Here is a 26,273-nt window from a genome sequence, read left to right as displayed (position 1 = left end):
TCTGATTCTGGGGTCTGTATTATGGTGGGGTCTGATTCTGGGGTCTGTATTATGGTGGGGACAGATTCTGGGGTTTATATTATGATGGGTGGTGATTCTGGGGTCTGTATTGTGGTGGGGTCTTATTCTGGGGTCTGTATTATGGTGCGTGGTGATTCTGGGGTTTGTATTATGGTGGGTGGTGATTCTGGGGTCTGTATTGTGGTGAGGTCTGATTCTGGGGTCTGTATTATGGTGGGGTCTGATTCTGGGGTCTGTTCCGGGGTCTGTATTATGGTGGGGTCCATTTCTGGGGTCTATATTATAGTGGGGTCTGATTCTGTGGTCTGTATTATGGTGGGGACAGATTCTGGGGTTTATATTATGATGGGTGGTGATTCTGGGGTCTGTATTGTGGTGGGGTCTTATTCTGGGGTCTGTATTATGGTGCGTGGTGATTCTGGGGTTTGTATTATGGTGGGTGGTGATTCTGGGGTCTGTATTGTGGTGAGGTCGGATTCTGGGGTCTGTATTATGGTGGTATCTGATTCTGGGGTTTGCATTATGGCGGGGTCTGATTCTGGGGTATGATTCTGGGGTCATTATTATGGTGGGGTCTGATTCTGGGGTCAGTATTATGGTGGGGTCTTATTCTGGGGTCAGTATGATGGTGAGGTCTGATTCTGGGGTCTGTATTATGGTGGGGACTGATTCTGGGGTCAGTATTATGGTGGGGTCTGTATTATGGTGGGGTCGGATTCTCGGGTCTGTATTATGGTTGGGACTGATTATGAGGTTTGTTTTATGGTGGGTGGTGATTCTGGGGTCTGTATTGTGGTGGCGTCTTATTCTGGGGTCTGTGTTATGGTGGGTGGTGATTCTGGGGTCTTTATTATGGTGGGGACTGATTCTGGGGTCTGTATTATGGTAGAGACTGATTCTGGGGTCTGTATATGGTGGGGACTGATAATGGGGTCTGTATTGTGGTGAGGTCTGATTCTGGGGTCTGTATTATGATGGTGGTGATTCTGAGGTCTGTATTATGGTGGGGTCTGATTCTGGGGTCTGTATTATGGTGGGGACTGATTCTGGGGTTTGTTTTATGGTGGGGGTTGATTCTGAGGTCTGCATTGTGGCGGGGTCTTATTCTGGGGTCTGTGTTATGGTGGGTGGTGATTCTGGGGTCTGTATCATGATGGGGACAGATTATGGGGTCTGTATTATGGTGGGGACTGATTCTGGGATCTATGTTATGGTGGGTGGTGATTCTGAGGTTTGTATTATGGTGGGGACAGCTTCTGGGTTCTGTATGTGGTGGGGTCTGATTCTGGGGTGTGTATTATGGTGGGGTTTGATTCTGAGGTCTGTATTATGGTGCGTGGTGATTCTGTAGTTTGTATTATGGTGGGTGGTGATTCTGAGGTCTGTGTTATTGTGGGGTCTGATTCTGGCGTCTGTTACGGGGTCTGTATTATGGTGGGGTCTGTATTATGGTTGGGTCTGATTCTGGGGTCTGTATTATGGTGGGGTCTGTATTATGGTTGGGTCTGATTCTGGGGTCTGTGTTATGGTGGGGACTGATCCCGGGGTCTGATTTTGGGGTCTTTATTATGGTGGGGTCTGATTCCAGTGTCTGTATTATGGTGGGGTCCGATTCCGGGGTCTTTATTATTGTGGGGTCTGATTCTGGAGTCTGTATTATGGTGGGGTCTGAATCCGGGGTCTGTATTATGGTGGGGTCTGATTCTGGGGTCTGTATTATGGTGGGGACTGATTCTGGGGTCTGTATTATGGTGGGGTCTGAATCCGGGGTCTGTATTATGGTGGGGTCTGAATCCGGGGTCTGTATTATGGTGGGGACTGATTCCAGGGTCTTTATTATGGTGGAGGTCTGATTTTGGGGTGTGTATTATGGTGGGGTCTGATTCTGGGGTCTGTATTATGGTGGGGACTGATTCTGGGGTCTGTATTATAGTGGGGACTGTTTCTGGGGTCTGTATTATGGTGGGGTCTGATTCTGGAGTCTGTATTACGGTGGGGTCTGAATCCGGGGTCTGTATTATGGTGGGGACTGATTCCAGGGTCTTTATTATCTGGGATCTGTGTTATGGTGGGTAGGGATTCTGAGGTCTGTATTATGGTGGGGACTGCTTCTGGGGTCTGTATATGGTGGGGTCTGATTCTGGGGTCTGTATTATGGTGGGTTTGTATTATGGTGGGTGGGGATTCTGTGGTCTGTATTGTGGTGGGATCTTATTCTGGGGTATGTATTATGGTGGGGACTGATTTTGGGGTCTGCATATGGTGTGGACTGATTCTGGGGTCTGTTTTATGGTGGGTGGGGATTCTGGGGTCTGTATATGGTGGGTGGTGATTCTGGGGTCTGTATTATGGTGGGGACTGATTCTGGGGTCTGTATTATGGTGGGTGGTGATTCTGGGGTCTGTATTATGGTGGGGTCTTTATATGGTGGGTGGTGATTCTGCGGTCTGTATTATGGTGAGGACTGATTCTGGGGTCTGTATCATGGTGGGGTCTAATTCTGGGGTCTGTATTATGGTGGGGTCTGATTCTGGGGTCAGTACTATGGTGGGGACTGATTCTGGGGTCTGTATTATGGCGGGTGAAGATTCTAGGGTCTGTATTATACAGATCTGATTTAAAATGGTTGTTCTCACTGTAAGGTCCTTACAGCAAGAACAATATATAGGGACAATTCCTTAAAAAAATCCCCCCTGTGACAATCCACAGCCCCACAAACCCCACCCACAGCAAGCCACACCCACAGCAAGAGAAACACATGTTGCCGTCACACCAAGCGACTTCAAAAATTTGGGCACAGCACTATCAAAAGGTTTCCTACCCCTGCTATAGACCAATGGTAATGTTCAGAGGAAACACTAGATCAGTGATCTTGAACACTATAATTGGTGCATGTACTAAAAACACATAAGATCAGCAATCATGAACTTTATTAAAAATGGGTAAGAAAAAACAAACTCCACAAAATGGAGGAACCAGGATACCAGAACAGGAATAATACCAGCGAGACTCACAGTGTGAACACAGGCTAAGATACAAGGCTAAAGCAGAACAGACATACAATTATCCTAAAAACTATAAACAGGACTATTAACCATGGTTAAAACACAGAAATATTACAAGATAAATACAAGGTGCATGATTAAGTAGACATGGTCAGAATTGCACAAATCACCAGCACAGAATACAGGCCAGCTGGGGTTTTAAAGCCACACCCGAACTGCAGTAGAGTGAAAGCAATAACTCTTCCAAGTCTAGGAAGAATTAGAACAGAAACTGCTCAAAACACAAAAACCAGTGTCTGAACAGACCCAAAGACAGAAAAAAACAAAAACACATAAACAGACAATACAATATTTGCACATAATAGAGACAATGTACTGCCCTGATTTGTATAAACGTTGTCTTAACTACGGTATTGCACAAATCAAGCACAGTCACCTTGTATTAGTCCCTATCTCTAGTTAGATTGAGAGCCCTTACAAGCAGGGCTTTTAATCCTCTTTTTTGAACTTTTAGTGTGTTACTCTGCAATGTCTGATTTTAAATAAAGGCTATGGGGGTATTTATCAACGGATTTATGTGTTTTATTGCGTTTCTTTTGAGCAGAGTTTTTTTGTGCCAATGTTTGGCGTATTCTCTCCTACCTCAAATTGTAAACTTGCTAGGACTTTGACGGTCCTGTATACGATTTTGGCAGTGGTCAGTAATTTATCAATTACGTAAATTGTATTCTGGCGCTAATTTTCCTGTTTTTGACGCATGTTTAATGCAAATCACTGAAATCAAGGAAGACTGTGGTATGCGCCAAAGTTTACTAAAGGACGTGCGCCAAATGATAAATTTGGTGCACGCCTGTAGAAACCAAAGTAAAAAAAAAGGGTAAAAATAAACTGACAACAGGTAAAAATGATAAATACCCCCAATTATGATGTGGGTTATCATTTTTGTTATTATAAGCTACATGGATTGCGGCACGGTTCTTCAGCCCCTCTATAAAAAGGGGTATGTATGTGTTTTGCATATTCCTTTATTGGCTTGGTGCAAAATCCTACTCATCAGTCGGACTGTATGCTGAGCCAGGGAATCAAGAGCACTGCCATACCTGTCACCTGGGTATAAAAAATGATGAGTGGTTATTCTCAGTACTAAGTCCCCAACTGATCTAAGCTTTTGACATATCTCAGTGATGAAAATTTTAATTAAAGGGGTACACTGGTACCTAAAAACTTATACCCTGTCTACAGGATAGGGGATAAGTGTCTGATTGTGAGGGGTCTGACCAATAAAACCCCCCTCTCCTGTCCGTCACCGTGGCTTTTCCCATGCTCTGAGCAGCCACCACCACTGAGCTGTGTCAACCACTGCACAAAGCAGTGGTCAACATACCCCCTCAAAGCATCTCTTTGGGAGACCCGAGTGTTGTATCTCGGGCTCTTCCAATGAGATGCATGGAGGACTGTATTGGCCATCGCTTCATGCGGTGGTCAACAGAGCTCAGTGCATAGTGTGGTGCCCATTACCATAAATAAGCCATACAACATAAAATTGCAATGCTTTATAGCCTTATAAAATATTCATAGACACCTATAGACAACTATAGAGAACAATAATATATTTATTTACCTGTCCACGTTTGAGGTGTGTGAAGAATGTGTTGTCTGCATTGGTTGTGCTTGGTTCATCAGTTGCCTTGGAGTCACCATGTGAATTGACCGTGAAAGTCTCTTTGGGGAAGTCTGTGCAGTGTATATTTGCAATGGGGAATCTAACAAATCCACCTGAAAAAAGGCAAAAAGACATCAAATACAGTTGCCTTGGTAAACATGGGTCACCCATAAAAGTTTTTGACTGATTCCTTCCAATGAAACTGTATAATTCTATGAGTTTCGAAAAGTTAGCACAAAAACTATATCCAAACGTTGTAGTATAGTAAAATAATTCTGCATCATGGGCATATACATACAGCGGTCCCTCAACTTACAATGGCCCCAATGTACAATATATTTAACATACAGTCTTCTTTTCTGGAACATTGTATCGTGAAACCAGACTCAACAATGCTACGGAAAGTCCAGATCTGCTAGATGTGTCAATGGCTGGAAGAACTGACTAATCAAAATGGACACTTCCCTTGTAAAACACCTGTATTGACGGGCTGCCTGGTAGCGCCTCCCTACAATACACGGACGTACAACATGTTCTTGCCAGGGTTAGCTGCTCCTTTGGACACCAAGTGAAAGTAGCTCCATTATACTTTTTTGAGGCACTGTGTGTACTGTATAAGACCCTGAAAGCCCCTGTCCTCTACATAAACAGAGATTAACAGCTCTTTCTTAGTTTTATATGTAAGGATTTGCTTTATCTGTATTAGTTACTTGCTTATGTTTATTTAATCCTCACCTTTTCCTATTTTTGGATGACATTTTGTGGGCTTCAGAATAAATTACCAGGTTTCTATAGAGTTATTGTCTCAACGTGCAATGGTTAAAACATACAATGGGTGTCCTGGAACCAATTTAACCTGAGGGACCATTGTAGTAACACGGATCCCAAACCAAAAATCCTGCTGTTTGTAATTTACTGCATTACATCCCATCATCTTGGGCAGAAGATGGGGTGAGGTTTTCACTAACATTGCTGTAATGGGAGATAGTTCAAAAAGATTCAAGAAGACTAGTCTGACCAAACCCTCTGCTGTCTTTCTTTTACTACCTTTTACTATCTGTAGTTCTAAATATCTCTTCACTGCCCCCTTATCACCAAATATTAAAATAAAATTTATCAGGCATTGTATAAAGGCATGTTGTGGTTCGTAGTCATAAACAAGGGAATTTTAAGTTAACCTGCACCAATTAACTGTAATTTGAATTACAGTTAAGGAGTATGAGTGCACAGCACGCACAAAACCAAAGACACACTTTAAGGCTATTTTCACATATTCCATAATTTCTTATTGGGAAAAACAGCACTGCATATAGGGAATTTTTGTTCATCAAAATTGCAGAACCCAGTGGACCCAAATATAAGCCAATTCTCTCAGTTGGGTGTTGCTGTTATCTTGGGTACAATGGATCCAAAACTGCATTAGGATTTCAACAACAATAAAGCTATGAACAGAGTCTAATATACCGGTATTTTTAACACTTTACAAATCATCATTTGCATGTGTGAACAACAGCAACAAATATATGCATATATATATATATATATATATATATATATATATATATATCATAGAAAAAATCCGCAGCACTACTCAGCTCAGTCCGTTTAATGGTGCCAGCGCTCCAACCTGATCAGGGTTCCTCGTAATGTAGAAAATCCAACAAGCGCAGCACTCAAATTAAATAAAGTGCATTTATTTGTTCATGTCTCAATACAGCAACGTTTCTGCCCCTATGGAGCCATTTTCAAGCCTGTGATACACACAATCTAAGGGGTTTAAATACCCAGTTCTAGTGCAATATTCCACATCACATGATTCACATCAATCAATTACAAAAAACTATAAACATATTAAGTGAAATACATAAATAAATTACATCTCATACTGTGTTTTACAAAAATAAAGTGCATATTATAGTGCGATACTGTGCATAATTGTGCAGATTAAAAACAATGCTTGAAAATACACCATCTCAGGTATACTCATATAACAACATCTAATTATTAATTATACTCATATGTACATAATTATGTATCAATATTAGTATAAGGCCAGTGAGATATTACTCACTCGCTCTGTTGATGGCGGCGCTGGCGTGGGTGAAAAGTGCACTGCGCATGTGTGTATAGATTAGAAGGGCTCCTGGGATGTGATCACATGACCGGGGCACCCACGTGACCCTCTCCCACGTCATCGCCATCAGTAACTGATGACGAGAGTAGGGGAGGAGGCCGCGGCATCCCGATCACGTGACACACCCCTATCACATGACCGCATCCACCTAAATGAGTGCGATCATGTCTAAAGGGAGCTAATGTTGCCATGCAACCACTGGCGTCATGTCAGCCGCTGACTGGCATAAAGAAGGAGCAGAGTTCAATACCTAAACAGGTAGGGGATCCGGGTAATGGAAGGGGAACTTAATATTGAGGAATATAACTTGTATATAACAAGTTATATTCCTCAATATTATGGGGTCCTTGAAAAGGACCCCATTGAGAGGGTTGAAACGTTGCTGATATGATGGGTGAATAAAAAGCACTACTTTTTTACTTTGGATGCTGGAGTGCCGCTTCTTGCCTTTTTTTGGATACTTATATATATATATATATATATATATATATATATATATATGTATTTTTTTGTTGTTGAAAGATATACAGTATGACTTTAAAACATAACCTAAACCATAACAGTACAGTACACAATGCCAGAAATTCTGCATATTAAGCTAGAGCAAAGAGATAAAATGTCACTGGTGAGTAATAGTTTGAAGTAGTGTACCTGTCATTTAAAAAAACATGTCAAAAGTTTTGATTGGTTGGGGTCTCCTACCAATCAGGAGAATATGTGGGGAGTAGCGCATGCCCTGGCTAGCAGCAATCTCCGTCCAGCCCCATTGACTTATAATGGGGCTACAGGATGGTAATTGCTATGACCCGGAACTTAAGGATGCTACCATGCCCCCCCCCCCTCTCCTGACTTTTGGGAGTTGATTAACGCATAGTGAAACCTGAAAACAAATGACAGAAAGATTTTATAAAAAGATATACATTTTAAAAATTATCTTACAATGATCTATTAAACCCCTTTTTCTTTGAAGGTTCCCCGAACAATAAGCTGAAATTTGCTGGGGCACCCAGAGATCAGCTTTGTCATTCGTGAAGGAACCTGGCAGCAATTTAATTTCCTAACAGAGCTGCCGAAGGTGAAATAAAACTATAGAGTTTCCACTAAAATCAATGGTCCTGATGTGATAGATATATTGTTTAAGCTTTTCTTCCATCTTCAGTATCAAATGGTAATCCTTTGTAACTAGGTTAGTACATTTTCATATGTGCATGTATGTTCTACTTCTTGTGAAAATAATGTGTCCCTCTGGGAATGCAATTAAACAACTTTTTTTTTCTCATATCAACTGGCTCCAGAAATTGTAAATTACTTCTATTAACTTCTATTAAAAAATCTTAATCCTACCAGTACTTATCAGCTGCTGAAGTTGAGTTGTTCTTTTCTGTCTGACAGCAGTGTCTTAGGAACTGTCCAGAGCAGGAGAGGTTTTCTCTGGGGATTTGGTGCTACTCTGAACTGTTGTCAGACAGAAAAGAATAACTCAACTTCAGCAGCTGATAAGTACTGGAAGGATAAGGATGTTTTAATAGAAGTAATTTACAAATCTGTTTAACTTTCTGGAGCCAGTTGAAATGAAACACCCCTTTAAGTGACCCAGCCAGAATCCTGACTTAAACCCAATTGAACATCTCAATTTAGACCTGAAAATGGCTTTTCTCTGACAGTCCCATCCAACCTGACGGAGCTTGAGAGGATGTGCAGAGAAAATCTCCAAATCCAGGTATGCAAATCTTGTGGCATCATCTTTAGGAAGACTGGAGACTGTTATTGTTGCCAAAAGGTGCTTCAACTATGGTCTAAATACTTATGTTGATGAAATATTTTAGTTTTTCCTTTTCAATAAATTAGCAAATATTTCTAACATTCTATTTTCACAATGAGGGGCATTTACTAAGGGGTTTAGTTATTTTTTTCTGACTATTTTTGGCGCAAAATTGTCGCAATTGCGCCTACCCTATAAATTGTGCGACTTTCCCTAGCAAGAGCTAGAAAGTAAAAAAAAAAATTCCCGCTTAATTTACGCAAGTTTTCAGTTTTTACTTGCAGTGGTCAGGAATTTATTAACTGAGACAGTCGCAGTTGCGCAATAAACTGTCGCAACGGCCGTAAAAATTGACTAAATTTACTCCAGCTCCAACATGGAGCAGGAAAAGCTACTGCTGCCCGGGCTCCGACATACTTTCTCCCCGCTACCCTCACTGCGCTACCGGGACACTGCAGTGATTTACAACCCACCCCTCTCACCTGCCAGCGCCATGCAACTCCCATCTGTCTGCTGTTGCAAGACTACAAGTCACAGCATGGCCTTACAGTGAGGACACGCTGGGAGTTGTAGTCTTGTAGCAGCAGGAGCTGAGCAGCGCGGGCGGGAGACAAGGGGGGGGGGTAGCGGGGAGGCCGTATGAGGAGCCCGGGCGGGAGACAAGGGGGGTAGCGGGGAGACCGTATGAGGAGCCCGGGCAGCTGCACTGTAATGTCAGCCCGGGCTCCTGCCCTGAGAGCCATAGGCTTTGGCTGTCAGGGCATGCTGGGTGTTGTAGTTTTGCAACAGCTGGAGGGCCACAGTTTGCAGACCACTGGTGTGTGGTCTGTAAACTATAGTCCTCCAGCTGTTGCAAAACTAAACAGCTGAAGGGGACCGTCGCGCGGCAGTGTCGTGCGGCAGTGTCGTGCAGCGCTGGATCCTACGGAAGGCGGTAAGTTGTGCAAGCTTCCCAACCAGGGTGCCTCCAAATGTTGCAAGACTACAACTCCCAGCATGCCTGGACACCCTTTGGCTGTCCGGGCATGCTGGGAGTTGTAGTTTTGCAACAGCTGGAGGCACCCTTGTTGGGAAACACTGGCCTAAAACAGTGTTTCCCAACCAGGGTGCCTCCAGATGTTGCAAGACTACAACTCCCAGCATGCCTGGACAGCCATTGGCTGTCCAGGCATGCTGGGAGTTGTAGTTTTGCAACAGCTGGAGGGCCACAGTTTGCAGACCACTGGTTTGTGGTCTGTAAACTGTAGTCCTCCAGCTGTTGCAAAACTAAACAGCTGAAGGGGACCGGCGAAGAAGTTCACTTACCCTTCCGAGGCTCCAGCGACGATCGCTGTCGGAGATCGTCGCGCGGCAGTGTCGTGCAGCACTGGATCCTACGGAAGCCGGTAAGTTGCGCAAGCTTCCCAACCAGGGTGCCTCCAAATGTTGCAAGACTACAACTCCCAGCATGCCTGGACACCCTTTGGCTGTCCGGGCATGCTGGGAGTTGTAGTTTTGCAACAGCTGGAGGCTCCCTGCTTGGGAAACACTGACATAGACAGTAATTTACAGCTCCCAGCAGATCTTTATTACTTTTATATGTAAGGATTTGCTTTATCTATATCAGTTATCTACTTATTTTTCTTTGTCACTTTTTCCTATTTTGGATGACATTTTGGTGCCTTTAGAACCAATTACCACGTTTCCATAGAGTTATGGTCTCAACATACAATGGTTTCAACTTACAATGGTTTTCCTGGAACCAATTAATATTGTAACTTGAGGGACCACTGTAGTTATTGAATTATTTAGATGTGGTGAAAAAGCTAAAAAAAAACCTCAAAAACAAAAGATCCAGAAGGAAACCAGCAGCCAAACCTATTCAGACAGCAGGAAAAAGGAACAGACTATTTTTTCTACTACATGAAGTAAATTTCCCACTTTTGCCTATGTGTGCCAAATTTATTAATGCCGTGCAACAATTTAGTAAATTTGTCGCACATAGTCAAGAATGAAGTAGAAAAAAACAGGGTAAAAACCAGACTACATAGTAAAAGATTAGTAAATGCCCCTCTTTGTCATTATTGGGATTTGAGTGCAGAATGATGGAGGAAAACTTTTTGTTTGTTTGTTCTTTAGCACAAGTCCGCAACATACCAAATGTGAAAAAATAAAATGATATTAAAGTTTCCAAATTTATTGTATAAAATATTTATATTATTCTAAGATACATGAGTAGAACACAATCATTGTTTACTGTAAGCCCTGATAAATAAAAGAACGGAAATATAGGAGGGTGTGCTGTCTTTTTTTTTTTTTTGCCATGTGTGTGTCATTTGCCTAAAAATTTTGATTTGTTATGTTCTTGTTAAGATCATTCTTCCTAAATGTGCAGTGTGTGTTTGGGGCTTTAAACATATGCCATCATATATACTGTATTTTTCGCCGTATAAGATGCACTTTTTCTTCCCCAAAACTGGGGGGGGGGGAAAGTTGGTGCGTCTTATACGGCGAATACACACACCTATCGCGGCGGTCCCTGCGGCCATCAACGCCCGGGACCCGCGACTAATACAGGACATCACCGATCGCAGTGATGCCCTGTATTAACCCTTCAGACGTGGCGATCAAAGCTGACCGCCGCATCTGAAGGGAAAGTGACACTAACCCGGCTGCTCAGTCGGGCTGTTCGGGACCGCCGCGGTGAAATCGCGGCATTCCCAAACAGCCTACAGGACACCGGGAGGGACCTTACCTGCCTCCTCGGTGTCTGCTCTGTGCCGGGATCCCCTGCCTGGCCGGCGCTCTCCTTCGACGTCATCACGTCGTCGCGCACGCCGTCCCATCATCCAATAGGAGCGCCGTGCGTAGCGACGTGATGACGGCGACGGAGAACATGGATCCCGGGGAAGAAGACGTCCGGAGATTCGGGGACACCACAGGGATGCGGCGACAGCGATGGAGTGACATCCAGGGCAGCGGTGACCGGTTTCGGAGCGGCAGGGACATGTGAGTACTACCTCCTATACCAGTGGTCTTCAACCTGAGGACCTCCAGATGTTGCAAAACTACAACTCCCAGCATGCCCGGACAGCCAACAGCTGTCCCGGCATGCTGGGAGTTGTAGTTTTGGAATATCTGGAAGTCCGCAGGTTGAAGATCACTGTTGGGTTCAGAATCTTTTTTTTCTAGATTTTGCACCTTTAAAATTGGGTGCGTCTTATATGCCGGTGCGTCCTATAGGGCGAAAAATACGGGTATGTGGCAAGGATTAAAGCCTTGGTTACTGAAATCACATAAGCAGTTTTATAGTTTATAATTTCTCGAGATGAATTACATATATAAAGACATACAAAAAGGAGCAAAACATTTTTAAGAAATTAATAAAAACACATTGCACCAACACAGAGCCAAACCATATAGCCCACTGGAAAGTTTACATATTACAAAACATTAAGGTATAAATGACAGAGAAAATAAGCAAAGAGATTTTAACTCTAGAAGTAGACTGCCATTTTTTTTTGTAAACACTGAAATAAAAAATTTTTTTTTTAATCCTTTATTGTTATTAGGTAGGCCAACAATAGAAAAAGTTTAGACAAAATATTCTGGTCTTTAAGTGTTAGATAATACACATCTGAACTAAACAGAGAAACATACACCTAAGTATACATTGTTTGGATATTGGGGAAAAAACTCTGCATGCTAAAATGCATCTGCTGACTTATTTTGGTTGATAACCGGCAGTTGCGGTCATTGAATTATAAAGCAGATAGCAGATTATGATGCTACCCAACATCACACACCAATTTTTAGTGATTAGAATGAATAGTGTTTTTCCAATGTGCTGACATGGATGGGTAAAGCATGTATAGACACCCTGAACATGGAAAAGGAATTAGGAATTGAAAGTAATAAATAGTCTTCAGACACGGGGAAGACACAAGGACAACATCATTATACCATCAATAGGATTGGTTTCTACCAAAGACAAATTTTACTTACAGGGTATTGTTGCACAGTTGTATAGGGGTCAAAAAATGAATTAGATGGATCAGCAGGATATGCCTTTATCTTTAAAATATAAAAAAAAAAATGCATTATTTGTATATAAAGAATAGTAAAACATATTGCATAGCCTGTAGAAATATGTCTGTATCTTTTCATAACAAAATAGTAAACAAAAGAAAAAAGAAACTTTTCAGTATGTTGTTGGCCTACTATAACTCATATGACCAGGGCAGCTAAATGCTCCATCACTGCAGTGCATATCAATTGTCCTCTAGTAACTGACTGTACTTATCACTTGCTATATGCACCAAACTGACAATGTTAAATATTTACTGACTGTTGGTCTTTAGAAGACTCCTAGCCGGTTCCTGTTGCACTGCATTATGGGGATTGTCCCAGACATGGAAATCACTTTTTCTATTCGCTCCCTGGTAACAATATTGTGGAGCCATAGGCCACTGCATGCATGTTTGCTATTGCTGGAATAAAAGATCAACCACAACAAATTTTTGGCGACACATCCTGCCCCCTGCAAGGGGGGAGATAACATGCTACGTTGCCATGCTTCCCTGAAGCGAGCCGTTGTGGAGCGAGCATAGTTAGAGCTTTTTACATTATGGGAGAACCCCTTAAAGGCTGTATAAAAGTGATTTCACAGATGACGTCTTTTCCAGAGTAACACAAAAAAAAATGTTGCTTTGTGTTATTGTAATATTTTTATTTTTTTTTCACATTCTTCAATAGAAATTCTTAAATCTCATATTTAAAGAATGTTGAAAGCATTAGACATAAGACACTGGTCTTAGATCAGAAAACTTGCCTTCTGGCGAGAGATAAAAAATCTGCAACTGCTGATTTTGAATGTAATTTTATCACCAATTTTAGCTGTGATTACAAACAAATTAAAGGGCATCTGCAGCAAAAGACAACTTATCCCCTATCCACAGGATAAGGGATAAGTGTCTGATCTCCCAAACGGGGCCCCCGCATTGCCGCTCTATATGAGCGGCTAATGTGGCATAGCATTGACCTTTCTGAACTCGACGGTATGCCCCCTTCCCGGCCTTTCCTCATACAGTTCGAAGGGAGAGGCGGGGGGCTTAAACGCTGCCTCCCCGCCTCTCCCATAGAACTACATGGAGGAAGCGTGTCGCTGCAGCCGGCACACCTCCTGCATGGGAAAGCCACGGCAGAGCCGTGGCCCCTTGCAGGAGATCACGGGGGGATCCCAGCAGTCGGACCCCCCGCGATCAAACACTTATCCTCTATCCTATGGATAGGGGGTAAGTTGTCTTTTGTTGCAGATGTCCTTTAAGTCCATCTTAGAAAAGCACTGGAGCACCTTAATGCTTGATCCATATCTTAAAGAGATCATCCCTGCTAAAGCCAATATTACATTTCGCAAGTCACTTAAAAATATCCTAGCTCCGAGCAAGAGACAAAAACACAACAAAGCATTCACATTTTTATCAGCTTTGCCGGGTAGTAGGGATGAGCGAATCGAATCTGACGAATCCAAATTCTTTACGAATTTCATGAAAAATTCAATGTGCAACGAAAGCGAATATCGGCGCGATTCACTTCATTAAACTCCATTTAGTGTGGTCCAGGCTCCAGGGCATCTAAATGGTGGATCCACATGTGAGGACATGGGGCAAAGAATCCTGGGAAGGCGGGAACAAGGGTAGGCGGGATGACCCTGAATCACATGCAGCCTATCACCAGACAGTCACTCCTGTGATGTCACAGCCCTATATAATCGGCAGCCATATTGCGGCCAGTCACTTAATCCTTTTACTGCAGAGATATAGATAGGGACAGACAGCACTGTGTGTTGGCCAGAAAAGCTTTTTGCAGCAGCAATTCACCTCCTAGTCACATCAGAGTTCTGTTGCACAGAGGGACAGAGAGCAGTGTGTTGGACAGTGTGTTGCACAGAACAGCAGCGATTCAGCTTAACTCATTCAGGATGCAGGGAGTACCCATACACCCCCTTTTCCGAGTCCTTAAGGACTCAGGGCGTACAGGTATGCCCTGCGTTTCTCCGCTCCCTGCCTCTCGCCAGGCAGGGACCGGACTGGGATGCCTGCTGAAATCATTCAGCAGGCATCCCGTGACAATGCTTGTGGGGGCCCTGAGACCCCAATACAGATCAGCGATTTGTGATGATTCTGGGCTGATCGGGTCTCTAGTGACCTGATAGCCCGGAAAATAGGGATGATCGGAGCTGTCAGAGACAGCCCCGATCATCCTAAAGGATAGGAGCAAGTGGCAGTGGTGCCACCTCCTCCTATCCCCTGCTATTGGTCAGTTAGGACTAACTGACCAATGGCAGGAGGGGTGCGGGAGGGTTAAAGTTGATATCCCCGCTCTGCCCGCCCCTGGATGTTGGGGCAGAGCAGGGAGAAGATGTCGGTGCGTACCGGAGAGCAGGAGGAGAATCAGACCAGTGCTGTATTTTTGGTATTTCCTCTATTCAATGATGCTGCAGTGCCACCTGCATCTATTTCCCTATACGTGTACTTGGTTGCATATTGTAGTGTTGAGGCTCCGGTGGTTTTCCCGCATCATCTGTATATTTGTACATACATTTTATATGTACAAAATTGTTCTTTATATATGGGTACATATATATTTCTTTATATTGTGCATTATATATAGTATTTTTAATTATGTGCATCTGTATATATAATTTATTTTTATATTTGTTTTCTATATGTTTTTCATGTATTCCTGCTATATCATTGTACCTTTTTGATAACAGCATCTCAGTACTACATTATTCTGTGACTATTTTAGAATTTCTCCCCATGTATGCATTGCTTGCTTTTTATTTGGCTCCGTAATTTTACTGATGTGGCTAAATTTCTTCCCGATAAAATAGCAACCCATATGCTCCCTGTTAAGCCTGATGAAGCTGCTTTCCCACAGCGAAACGCGTTGCATCTTGGAAAATAAACTACCTTGATTTTACCTTGCTTCTTCCTGTTTGTATCCTGCTCTATGTCGAGCCGGCATCCACTTTGAAGCCATTCTGATTGTCTTCCATTGCTTTGCCGGAGGGCTATAGATACTATACCATCCGATGCGCTTACCATTGTTGTGTATGTTGCTGCACAACCACCTTTGGTGAGCAGCTTTCATGTCTATGTTTTATATTGAGAATCTCACTTTTATTACACCAAGGAGCGCTCTCTTCTCATCTTTTTAGATCCTTGGCTGTCTGGGCATGCTGGGAGCTGTAGTTTTTCAACAACTGGAGGCACTCTGGTTGGGAAACATTGTCTGTTTCCTAACTCAGTGTTTCCCAACCCGTGTGCCTCCAGCTGTTTCAAAACTATAACTCCCAGCATGCACTGACAACTGGAGGCACACAGGTTGGGAGACACTGAGTTAAGTAACAAACTCAGTGTTTTGCAACTAGAGATGTCACGAATTGTTCGCCAGCGAACAGTTCCCGGCAAACTTAGCATGTTCGCGTTCGCATCGCCCGCCCAAACATATGTGAAGTTCGATTCGCCCCCTATACTTTAACATTGCAGTAAACTTTGACCCTGTGAGTCAGAGTCAGCAGACACATTACAGCCAATTAGCAGCAGTTCCTCCCTTCCAGACCCTCCTACCTCCTGCACGGACGCCATTTTAGCCTCATTCAGCATGCTGCAGGCTTAGAAAGTGGAGGGACAGAGAAGCTGCTCCTGCTGTAATAGGGAACGCGATAGCTAGGTTGCTGCTAGGTGGTGTATTCAAGGTCCACTTTACTCCTAAAGCACTAGTCTAACATCTGCTTTAAGGACAGCACCCAAAAAAGCCCTTTTTAGGGCTCAAATATCAGTCCGTGTGTTTTGCAACAGCTGGAGGCACCCTGGTTGGGAGGGAACCGCTGGTTAAAAGGGGTACTCCAGTGTAAAACTTAAGTTCCTTCAAGCAACTAACTACAGTATTAAAAGGGCTATAAGTTCAGTCCGTGTGTCTTGCAACTGCTGGAGGCACCCTGGTTGGGGACCTCTGCTTAAAAGGGGAACTCCACTGGCAACCTCTTTTTTGCTCATTGTCACACTAGTGCAAATCACATTTGGTGTGACAGTTGTTCAAATAAAAAAAATTAAAAAAACTTTTTTGGCTGTGAAATAAAACCAGTGCTGCCTAAAGGGGGGCTCTAACTATGTGCTGCCTAATATGGGGGAATCTGTGTGCTGCCTAAAGGGGAAATCTAAATATGTGCTGCCTAAAGGGGGCTCTATGGGCTGCCTAAAGGGAGGCTCTAACTATGGGCTGCCTAATATGGGGGAATCTATGTGCTGCCTAAAGGGGAGACTCTATGTGCTGCCTAAAGGGGGGCTCTAACTATGTGCTGCCTAACATGGGGGAATCTATGTGCTGCCTAAAGGGGGGATCTAACTATGTGCTGCCTAAAGGGGGATCTAACTATGTGCTGCCTAAAGGGGGCTCTATGTGCTGGCTAAAGGGAGGCTCTACCTATGTGCTGCCTAAAGGGGGGCTCTAACTATGTGCTGCCTAATATGGGGGAATCTATGTGCTGCCTAAAGGGGGATCTAACTATGTGATGCCTAAAGGGGGGCTCTATGTGCTGCCTAAAGGGGGCTAAAGCACGTTATTCCAGATAATTTAGGAATAATAGGTGATTTATGCCCTTTATGGATTAAAACCAGATTCTGCATCAACTATGTAATTTTCCATGGGAGTTTTGCCATGGATCCCCCTCCAGCATGCCACAGTCCAGGTATTAGTCCCCTTGAAACAACTTTTAAATCACTATTTTGGCCAGAAAGAGTCCCTGTGGGTTTTAAAATTCATTTTCGCGAACCGAAAATGTTATGTTCGCGACATCACTATTTGCAACCAGTGTGCCTCCAGTTGTTGCATAACTACAACCCCCAGCATGCACGGACAGCCAAAGGGCATGCTGGGAGTCGTAGTAGTATGCCTCCAGCTGTTGTGTAACTACAAGCATGCCCAGCTGTCACTGCATGCTAAGAGTTGTAGTTTTTTCAACAGCTGAAGGCACACTGGTTGTGAAACACAGAGTTTGTTCCCTAACTCAGTGTTTCGCAACCAGTATGCCTCCACCAATTGCAAACTACAACTCCCAGCATGCCCTTTGGCAGTCCGTACATTCTGGGAGTTGTACTTCTGCAACAACTCGAGGCACCCTGGTTGCGTAACAAACTCTCAGTGTTTTGCAACCAATGTGCCTCCAGCTATTGCATAGCTACAACCCCCAGCATGCTCGGACAGCCAAAGGGCATTCTGGGAGTTGTAATTTATAACAGCTGGAGGGATACCCCCCCATGTGATATACAGGGTACATTCACACGGGCGGGGGTTCACAGTGAGTTTCTCGCTGCAAGTTTGAGATGCAGCAAATTTTCTGCTGAAGCTCAAACTTGCTGTGAACGGGAAACTCGCTGCGAACCCCCCTCGTGTGAATGTACCCTAAAAACACTACACTACACAAAATAAAAAATAAAACACTACATATACATATACCCCTACACATTTACCCCCTCCCCCCCCCAATAAAAATTAGAAACGTCTGATACGGCGTGGTTTCTAAAACTGAGCCTCCAGCTGTTGCAAAACAACAACTCCCAGTGTTGCCAGACAGCCATTGACTTTCCAGGCATGCTGGGAGTTTTGCAACAGCTGGAGGCACCCTGTTTGGGAAAAACAGCCATAGTATAATTTTGGTATCGGAGGAAAGTGTAATTCTTGCATCTGGATCTGTCCCTATTAGAGATGAGCGAACTTACGGTAAATTCGATTCGTCATGAACTTCTCGGCTCGGGAGTTGATGACTTATCCTGCATAAATTAGTTCAGCTTTCAGGTGCTCCCGTGGACTGGAAAAGGTGGATACAGTCCTAGGAGACTCTTTCCTAGGACTGTGTCCACCTTTCCAGCCCACCGGGGCACCTGAAAGCTGAACTAATTTATGCAGGATAAGTAATCAACTCCCGAGCAGAGAAGTTTGTGACGAATCGAATTTACTGTAAGTTCGCTCATCTCTAGTCCCTATACAAATCCCTAATTTACGCCTCAAATGCGCATGGCGCTCTTTTACTTTGGAGCCCTGTCGTATTTCATGGCAACAGTTTAGGGCCACATATAGGGTATTTCCATACTCGGGAGAAATTGTTCTCATTTTACCCCTTATGAAAAGGTAAAGTTGGGGTCTACTCCAGCATGTTAATGTAAATGTTTTTAATTTTTTACACTAACATGCTAGTGTTGCCCCATACTTTTCATTTTCACAAGAAGTAAAAGGAAAGCAAGACCACCAAAATTTGTAACACAATTTCTCCTGAGTATGGAAATACCCATTATGTGGACCTACAATGCTCTGCGGGTGCACAAGGCTCAGGAGAGAGAGAGCGCCATGTACATTTGAGGTGATTTGCACAGGATGGCTGATCGTTACAGCAGTTCTGATATAAACGCAAAAAAAAAAACACCCACATGTGACCCCATTTTGGAAACTACACCCCTCATGGAACGTAACAATGGGTATAGTGAGCCTGAACACACCACATGTGTTTGAAGAATTTTTGTTAAAGTTGGACGTGAAAATTAATAAAAAAAAAAAAAAATCACTAAAATGCTGGTGTTATGCCAAATTTTTCATTTTCACAAGGGGTAATAGGAAAAAAGCCCCCCAAAATTTGTAACACCATTTCTTATGAGTATGGAAATGCCTCATATGTGGATGTAAAGTGCTCTGCGGGCGAACTACAATGCTCAGAAGAGAAGGAGCACCATTGGGCTTTTGGAAAGAGAATGTGTCTGGAATTGAAGGCCATGTGTGTTCACAAAGCCCCTTGTGGTGTCAAAAGAGTGGACCCCCCACATGTGACCCCTTTTAGGAAACTACACCCCTCAAGGAATGTAATAAGGGGTACAGTGAGCATTTACACCCCACTGGTGTCTGACAGATTTTTTTGTAATTGTAATTTTTCATTTGCACAGCCCACTGTTCCAAAGATCTGTCAAACGCCAGTGAAATGTAAATGCTCACTGCACCCCTTATTAAATTCTGTGAGGGGTGCAGTTTCCAAAATGATGTCACATGTGAGGGGTTTCTGCTGTTCTGGCACCATGGGAGGTATGTAAATGCACATGGCCCCTGACTTCAATTTCAGCAAAATTCTCTCTCCAAAAGTCCAATGGCGCTCCTTCTGTTCTGAGATCTGTAGTGCGCCAACAGAGCACTTAAGGTCCACATATGGGGCGTTTTCTTATTTGGGAGAAATTGGGCTTGTGAAAAAGAAAACATTTTTATACCATCATTTTAGTGTTAAAAATCTAATTTTCCATTTTCACGTCCAACTTCAACGCAAAGTCGTCAAACACCTGTGAAGTGTTAAGGCTCACTGTACCCCTTGTTACATTCCTTGAGAGGTGTAGTTTTCAAAATAGTATGCCATGTGTTTTTTTTTTTTGCTGTTCTGGCACCCTGTGGACTTGCTAAATGCAACATGCCCCCCATAAACCATTTCAGCAAAATTCTCTTTCAAAAAGCCAAATTTTGCTCCTTCTCTTCCAAGCATTGTAGTGCGCTAGCAGAGCACCTAACGTCCACATATGGGGCATTTACTTAAATCGGGAGAAATTGGGCTTCAAATTTTGGGGTCCATTTTCACCTATTACCCCTTGTGAAAAAGAAAAATTTGGGGTAACACCATCATTTTGGTGTTAAAAATAAAATTTTCCATTTTCACATCCAACTTCAACGCAAAGTCGTCAAACAGCTGTGAGGTGTTAAGGCAAACTATATCCCTTGTTACATTCCTTGAGGGGTGTAGTTTCCAAAATAGTATGCCATGTGATTTATTTGTGTGTTTTTTTTTTGCTGTTCTGGCAACATGGAGGCTTCCTAAATGCAACATGGCCCTCAAAAACCATGACAGCAAAATTCGTTTTCCAAAATCCAACAGTGTCTCTTCCCCTCTTGAACCATGTTGTGAGCCCGCAGAGCACTTTATATCAACATATGAGGTATTTCCATATTCGAGAGAAATTGGGCTACAAAATTTGGGGGTCTTTTTCTCTTTATAGCACTTGTAAAAATGAAAAAATGATGCTACAAGAGAAGATTTTGATTTTTCTCCTCCACTTTGCTGCTATTCTTGTGAAACACCTAAAGGGTTAACAAACTTTCTGAATTTCATTTTGAATACTTTGAGGGGGGTAGTTTCTATAATGCGGTCATTTATGGGGTATTTCTCAAAGAAAGGTATCTCAAATCCACTTCAAACTTAACAGGTCCCTGAAAAATTCAGATTTTGAAAGTTTCGTGAAAATTTAGAAAATTGCTGCTTTACTGTGAAGCTCTCTAATATCTTCAAAAAGTAAACACATGTCAACTTTCTAATGCCAATATAAAGTAGACATATTTTATTTGTGAATCAATATAAAAATTTTTTGGAATATCCATTTCCCTTACAAGCAGAGAGTTTCAAAGTTAGAAAAATGCTACATTTTTTCATGAAATTTGGGGATTTTTCACCAAGAAAGAATGCAAGTAATGCCTAAAATTTACCACTGTGTTAAAGTAGAATAAGTCACGAAAAAACTATCTCGGAATCAGAATAAACGGTAAAATGATCACAGAGTTATTAATGCATAAAGTGACCCCATAACAACCACGGACATAAATATACGTCCTGGATTGGTGGTACTTCGCGCACCAGGACGTACATTTACGTCATGTGCATGACCCCGAGCATCAAACCGAAGCTCGCATCATACACGGCAGGTTCCAGCTGCTATCAGCAGCCCAGGGCCCGCTGGTAAAGGCCGACATCCGCGATCGTGCTGATGTCCGCCATTAACCCCTCAGATGCCGTGATCAGTACAGATCCCGGCATCTGCAGCAATGCGCATGTTAAAATAGATGATAGGATTGCCCGCAGGGGATCCGATCATCTGTAATGGCAGATGGAGGTCCCTTCACCTGTCTCCGTCCGTCTCCCGGCGACTTCTGCTCTGGTCTGAGATCGAGCAGACCAGAGCAGAAGATAGCTGATAATACTGATCAGTTCTATGTCCTATGCATAGCACTGAACAGTATTAACATTCAAATGATTGCTATAGATAGTCCTATATGGGGACATAAAAAGTATTTTAAAAAAAGTAAAAAAAAAAAGGTGAAAAATCCCCCCCCCCCCCAATAAAAATGAAAATTTTAAGTTTTTCCCATTTTACCCCAAAAAAGCGTACATTTTTTTAATAAACATATTTGGTATTACTGCATGCATAATTGCAACCAGTGTGCCGCTGCGTATTCCTTGCTCACTATACACACAGGGCTTTCTGGCGGCAGCCCTATGTGTGTTGTGAGTTTTAGAGGTGGAGCCGTGTGCCGGCGTGTCTGTGACACACTACTCTGCCTTCAAAACTCACTACACGCATAGGGCTGCCGCCGGAAAACCCTGTGTGTATAGTGAGCAAGGAATACGAAGCGTATTTCCCGCTGCTGCCGTAAATTTTGCGCAGTGTGAAATACGCTGCGTATACGCCATGTGGGAACGCACCCTAAATACTGTGGCCTAAAGGGGTTAATAAGCAGTTAAAAAAACTCTTATAAATAAAGGGTACTGTTAGAAATCGGAATTCTACATTTTGCCAGGACTTCAGACCAATGCCTGAAGATTCAAAACCTTATCAGGAAAAATTGTTTCTGAAACATGTAAAAATTCTCAAACACTTCACTGACATCATTAAAAAATACTTCACTATTCCAGGGACAAAGGCAAGGCTGGATTAATTTAATACAGATATTGCTGCATATTATTTCAATCCCCAAGCCAGAAGTGTTGTACTTATGTTACTAAGGTAACCTAATTGGAAGAGGTCTTAGCGTAAAAATGAAAAGTATTATTACAGCCACAATTTGCATATGTTCTATTCTGCTACACAGATTACTAGGCAGAGTGGGTTACAAGTTTCTATATGAAGAAATTATTTACAGGAAGGTCAGACAATTATTATGGACTTCTTCAATGCAGATAGTACTTTGCATTTTGAGGCAGACTTACTAAGAGTGGATGCAAAGAAGAAGAAATTCCTGAATCTTTCAGTTATATTGCAACAAAACAACAAAAAGAACTAAAAAGGCTACATCATATGGTTTAAAGATTGACTATAAGAAACTGCTATGTTTTGTCTGTGACACATCTGGTAATATTACTAGTTATACAAATCTTGGTATAAGAACACAGGGCATTATTTTGAGAATAAATGTGGAATAATTTAAGAATTGGTTAAAATGAGTTAATCCTTCTACCATCAGCTGCCTTACTTTTAAATTACAACCCATAACAATTGATCTTTCAACCTGGCATGCTTTTTTCAGTAGCCAGGGCTTCAAAGACAAGACCACAGTGGCCATTTTTCACATATATTAATGTGGCTTAAAAAGGGTATCTGTCAGCTCTATATTTAAGTGTCATGGTAGCATTGCCAAGCCAAAAATGCATGCCTCTCCCCCCCCCCACTCTGCCTTAAAGCGTACCCGTCAGATTCAACAAAAAACATTTTTTTTTATATATCACTCAGTAACTAATCCTAATCATGTACATTTATGTTCATTTTTATGTCTAGCACCTTTATTTATTATTTTATTACACTTTTAATTACTAGCTGGAATGCCTCTCACAGTGTGGCCTCCCTCAGTATGGGAGGATTTTTCCTCCAGCTGTGAGCCCTGCACTCATAGCTGTCAATCAAGGAAGTGTGTCCATGACATAGGTGATGATGCATGGACACAGCAGGACTAGTATGTGTCCAAGTAGGCAGTTGTTTGACTGGCTTTTTCACTATGAAATACTGAAAATTTTCTAATGAAAGCAATTGCAAAACCTATTGGCTTTGGATGTTTTACAACATATCAAAAGTTTTTGTATCTGAAAGTGCCCATTTAGCTGTTGACATACAGATCTCAATGCTGGAAGCTAAGCAGGGAAGGGTGGGGGAGAGGAGGTGTGCATGTACAAAAGATGTGATCAGCTGACAAATGAGTGCTTTGTCATTCATCTGCTAATTGTTGGCCCTTTTACAAGAGCCATTTGTCAGGAATTAACGTTCCTAAGAACATTCAGCTAATCAGTTGTGTGATGGGTTTGAGATACATTGCCTCATACACTTTTTCTACTGCATGCTCACAATGAGTAAATGTACCCTGGGTCATAATGAGTAAATATCTGACTAGAGATGGATGAATTTTCGATTTTTTTTTAAATGGCTATATATGGCCTACAAGGAGCCTCAATAGAGGTGTAGAACACTTTGCCTTGCTGTAACATGCATGGGGTGTGTGCTGGGTTAGTGAAAAAATACTATTATTCAGTATGACATGCAGATCAGAGGCATCACTATTAGAATCACTGTTGCAGAGCTGCACAATGAAAGAGCCTGGAGGTGGCATCAGTATGAGGAGACAATATAGTGGCTTAATGACACAGCCTGGAGTTGGCGGCAGCATATAGTGGCTGAATGACACAGCATTGAGTTTGAGGCAGCATGAGGAGAACATTTAGTGGTTGAATGACACAGCCTGGAGGTGGTAGCAGCATGAGGAGAACATACAGTGGCTGAATGACACAGCCTAGAGTTTGTGGCAGCATGAGGAGAACATATAGTGGCTGAATAACACAGCCTGGAGTTGGCAGCAGCATGAGGAGACCACATAGTGGCTGAATGACACAGCCTGGAGTTGTTGGCAGCATATAGTGGCTGAATGACACAGCCTGGAGTTTGCAGCAGCATGAAGAGAACATATAGTGGCTGAATAACACAGCCTGGAGGTGGAGGCAGCATGAGGAGAACATATAGTGGCTGAATGATACAGCCTGGAGTTGGCAGCAGCATGAAGAGAACATATGGTCGGAGAATGAGACAGCCTGGAATTGGCATCAGCACGAGGAGAACATATGGTGGCAGAATGAGACAGCCTGGAGGTGGCAGAAGCAGCATCAGGAGTCCTGAAAGAGACCCGGTGACAGAGTGGTGCGGTGGGTGGCAATACCAGTACCCGGTGACAAAGATGGGTGATCAGGTGGGTGGCAGGATCAGAATAGTAGCTGAGGCAGGAAGGCAGAAGAAAACGGTCTCTTTTGTAAAAGTGTTAGTGTGCACAAGTAAGTATTGAGGATATGCATTACGTAAAACTTAACTTTTAATAATATGCTTAGGATAAAATACATCGACCCAAACTTTTAGCAGTTCCTCCCCTGTGTGATTCCGTTCGCCAAGGAAAACCATGTTAAGAACAGAGTGACACCGCCGTGCCCTGCACACATGGTATGCTAGAGGGGTACTGAGACTTGTCCGTGCAGTGGAGGCTGAGGACACAATGGAGGATGAGGAGTCGCAAACTGTCACAGGACCACAGAGCGTGGAGGCGGAAGCGGCATGACCTGTACAAGTTGCTGTTGTGGCTGTGCAGGAACCACATTCACCCAGTGGGCCGTAAAGGACATGTATTGTCCCTGACCATAGTTACAGCTCCACACTTTGGCGTTGCCATGCACTTTGGTACACACCGACAGCCTCAAGGACTGGCCCACCTTCTGTTCCACAAAATTGTGCAGGGCTGCTACTGCCTTTTTCGCAAAGAAATGACAGCTTGGGACTCTCCAGCTCGGCTCAGCACAAGCCATCAGTTCTCTGAAAGGTGCAGAGTCCACCACTTGAAAAGGGAGGGACTGCAGCACCAGCAACTTGGACAGGAGCACATTCAGCTTCTGCGCCATTGGATGAGTGGGCGCATACTGTTGTCTCTTAGACATGGCTTCGCCGATGGATTGCTGGCAGAATGACTGACTCGAAGTAGTAGGAGCAGGACCATCTGGAGCGACATAAGATGGGCAAGACACACAGCTCCCTTTGGCTGAGGTGGGGGAGCCTTGGCTGGCTGAAACAGGGAGCTGCATGCCACTGGGTGATGCAGCAGGCTGGATCACCACATCAGAGCCACAATTCTCCCAGGCTGCTTTATGGTGACGCTGCATATGTTGACGCAGGGCCGTGGTGCCAACATTGGGACCCTGGCCACGCTTCACCTTCTGCTGACACATTTTGCATGTGGCCAGGTTAACATCCTCCGAATGCTTAATGAAAAACTGCCACACCGCCGACTAGCTGACTTTCCCACCAACAGTCCGCACTGATTGACTGCTCCTGCCGCTGACTCCAGGAACCCCTGTTCCACTACCTCCCGGGAAGGTAGGCTGAGGCAAAGCAGGTGGTCTCCCCGGGCACGTTTGGCTCCAGACTTTCCATTTCTGCCACCATGCTGACTGTCAACCATGCTACCACCTTGCTAGCTCTGCTGCTGCCTCACAGGCAACCTGCAGCCCTCTTCTCCTGATGATAATTGAGCCCCTTCTGCACCCGGCTCCCAAGTGCGATCGGCTTCATCATCATCGAGTTGTGCCTGCACGTCACTGATGTCCTCCTCAGGTTCCTCAACAGTTTCTGCTTTAGGAGCATGAACGTTCGCAACACCACCTCCCACGCCACTCTCCTCATCACTACTTGCCCGCCTAGCGAAGGAAGTGGCGGATGTCTCCTCCACTTATTGGCTGGGCAGTAGCTGCTGACTGTCTTCTATCGTCCTCACTAAATAGTGGAGCTGAACCCACAGCATAAGATACTTCTGTAGAGGAGGGAACAGCAT

At 43.4% G+C, this 26,273-nt stretch overlaps 1 protein-coding gene across 1 annotated transcript in view; it reads right to left on the bottom strand.

The window, feature by feature from the left end:
* The window catches only part of LOC130273646 (band 4.1-like protein 4B), a 200,261-nt gene that overhangs the window by 22,921 nt on the left and 151,067 nt on the right, over window positions 1-26,273 (bottom strand). The window contains exons 8-9 of the mRNA XM_056520801.1: window positions 12,570-12,638; window positions 4,648-4,802 (exon numbers count right to left, since the gene is read on the bottom strand). Of these exons, the coding sequence (XP_056376776.1) occupies window positions 4,648-4,802; window positions 12,570-12,638 (224 nt within the window). The remainder of the gene's footprint in view (window positions 1-4,647; window positions 4,803-12,569; window positions 12,639-26,273) is intronic.

The sequence above is a fragment of the Hyla sarda genome, chromosome 5, assembly GCF_029499605.1.
Source record: "Hyla sarda isolate aHylSar1 chromosome 5, aHylSar1.hap1, whole genome shotgun sequence".
NCBI classification, from domain to species: domain Eukaryota; kingdom Metazoa; phylum Chordata; class Amphibia; order Anura; family Hylidae; genus Hyla; species Hyla sarda.
The sequence above is the reverse complement of the archived record's forward strand: the minus strand, read 5'-3'. Positions and strand labels throughout refer to the sequence as shown.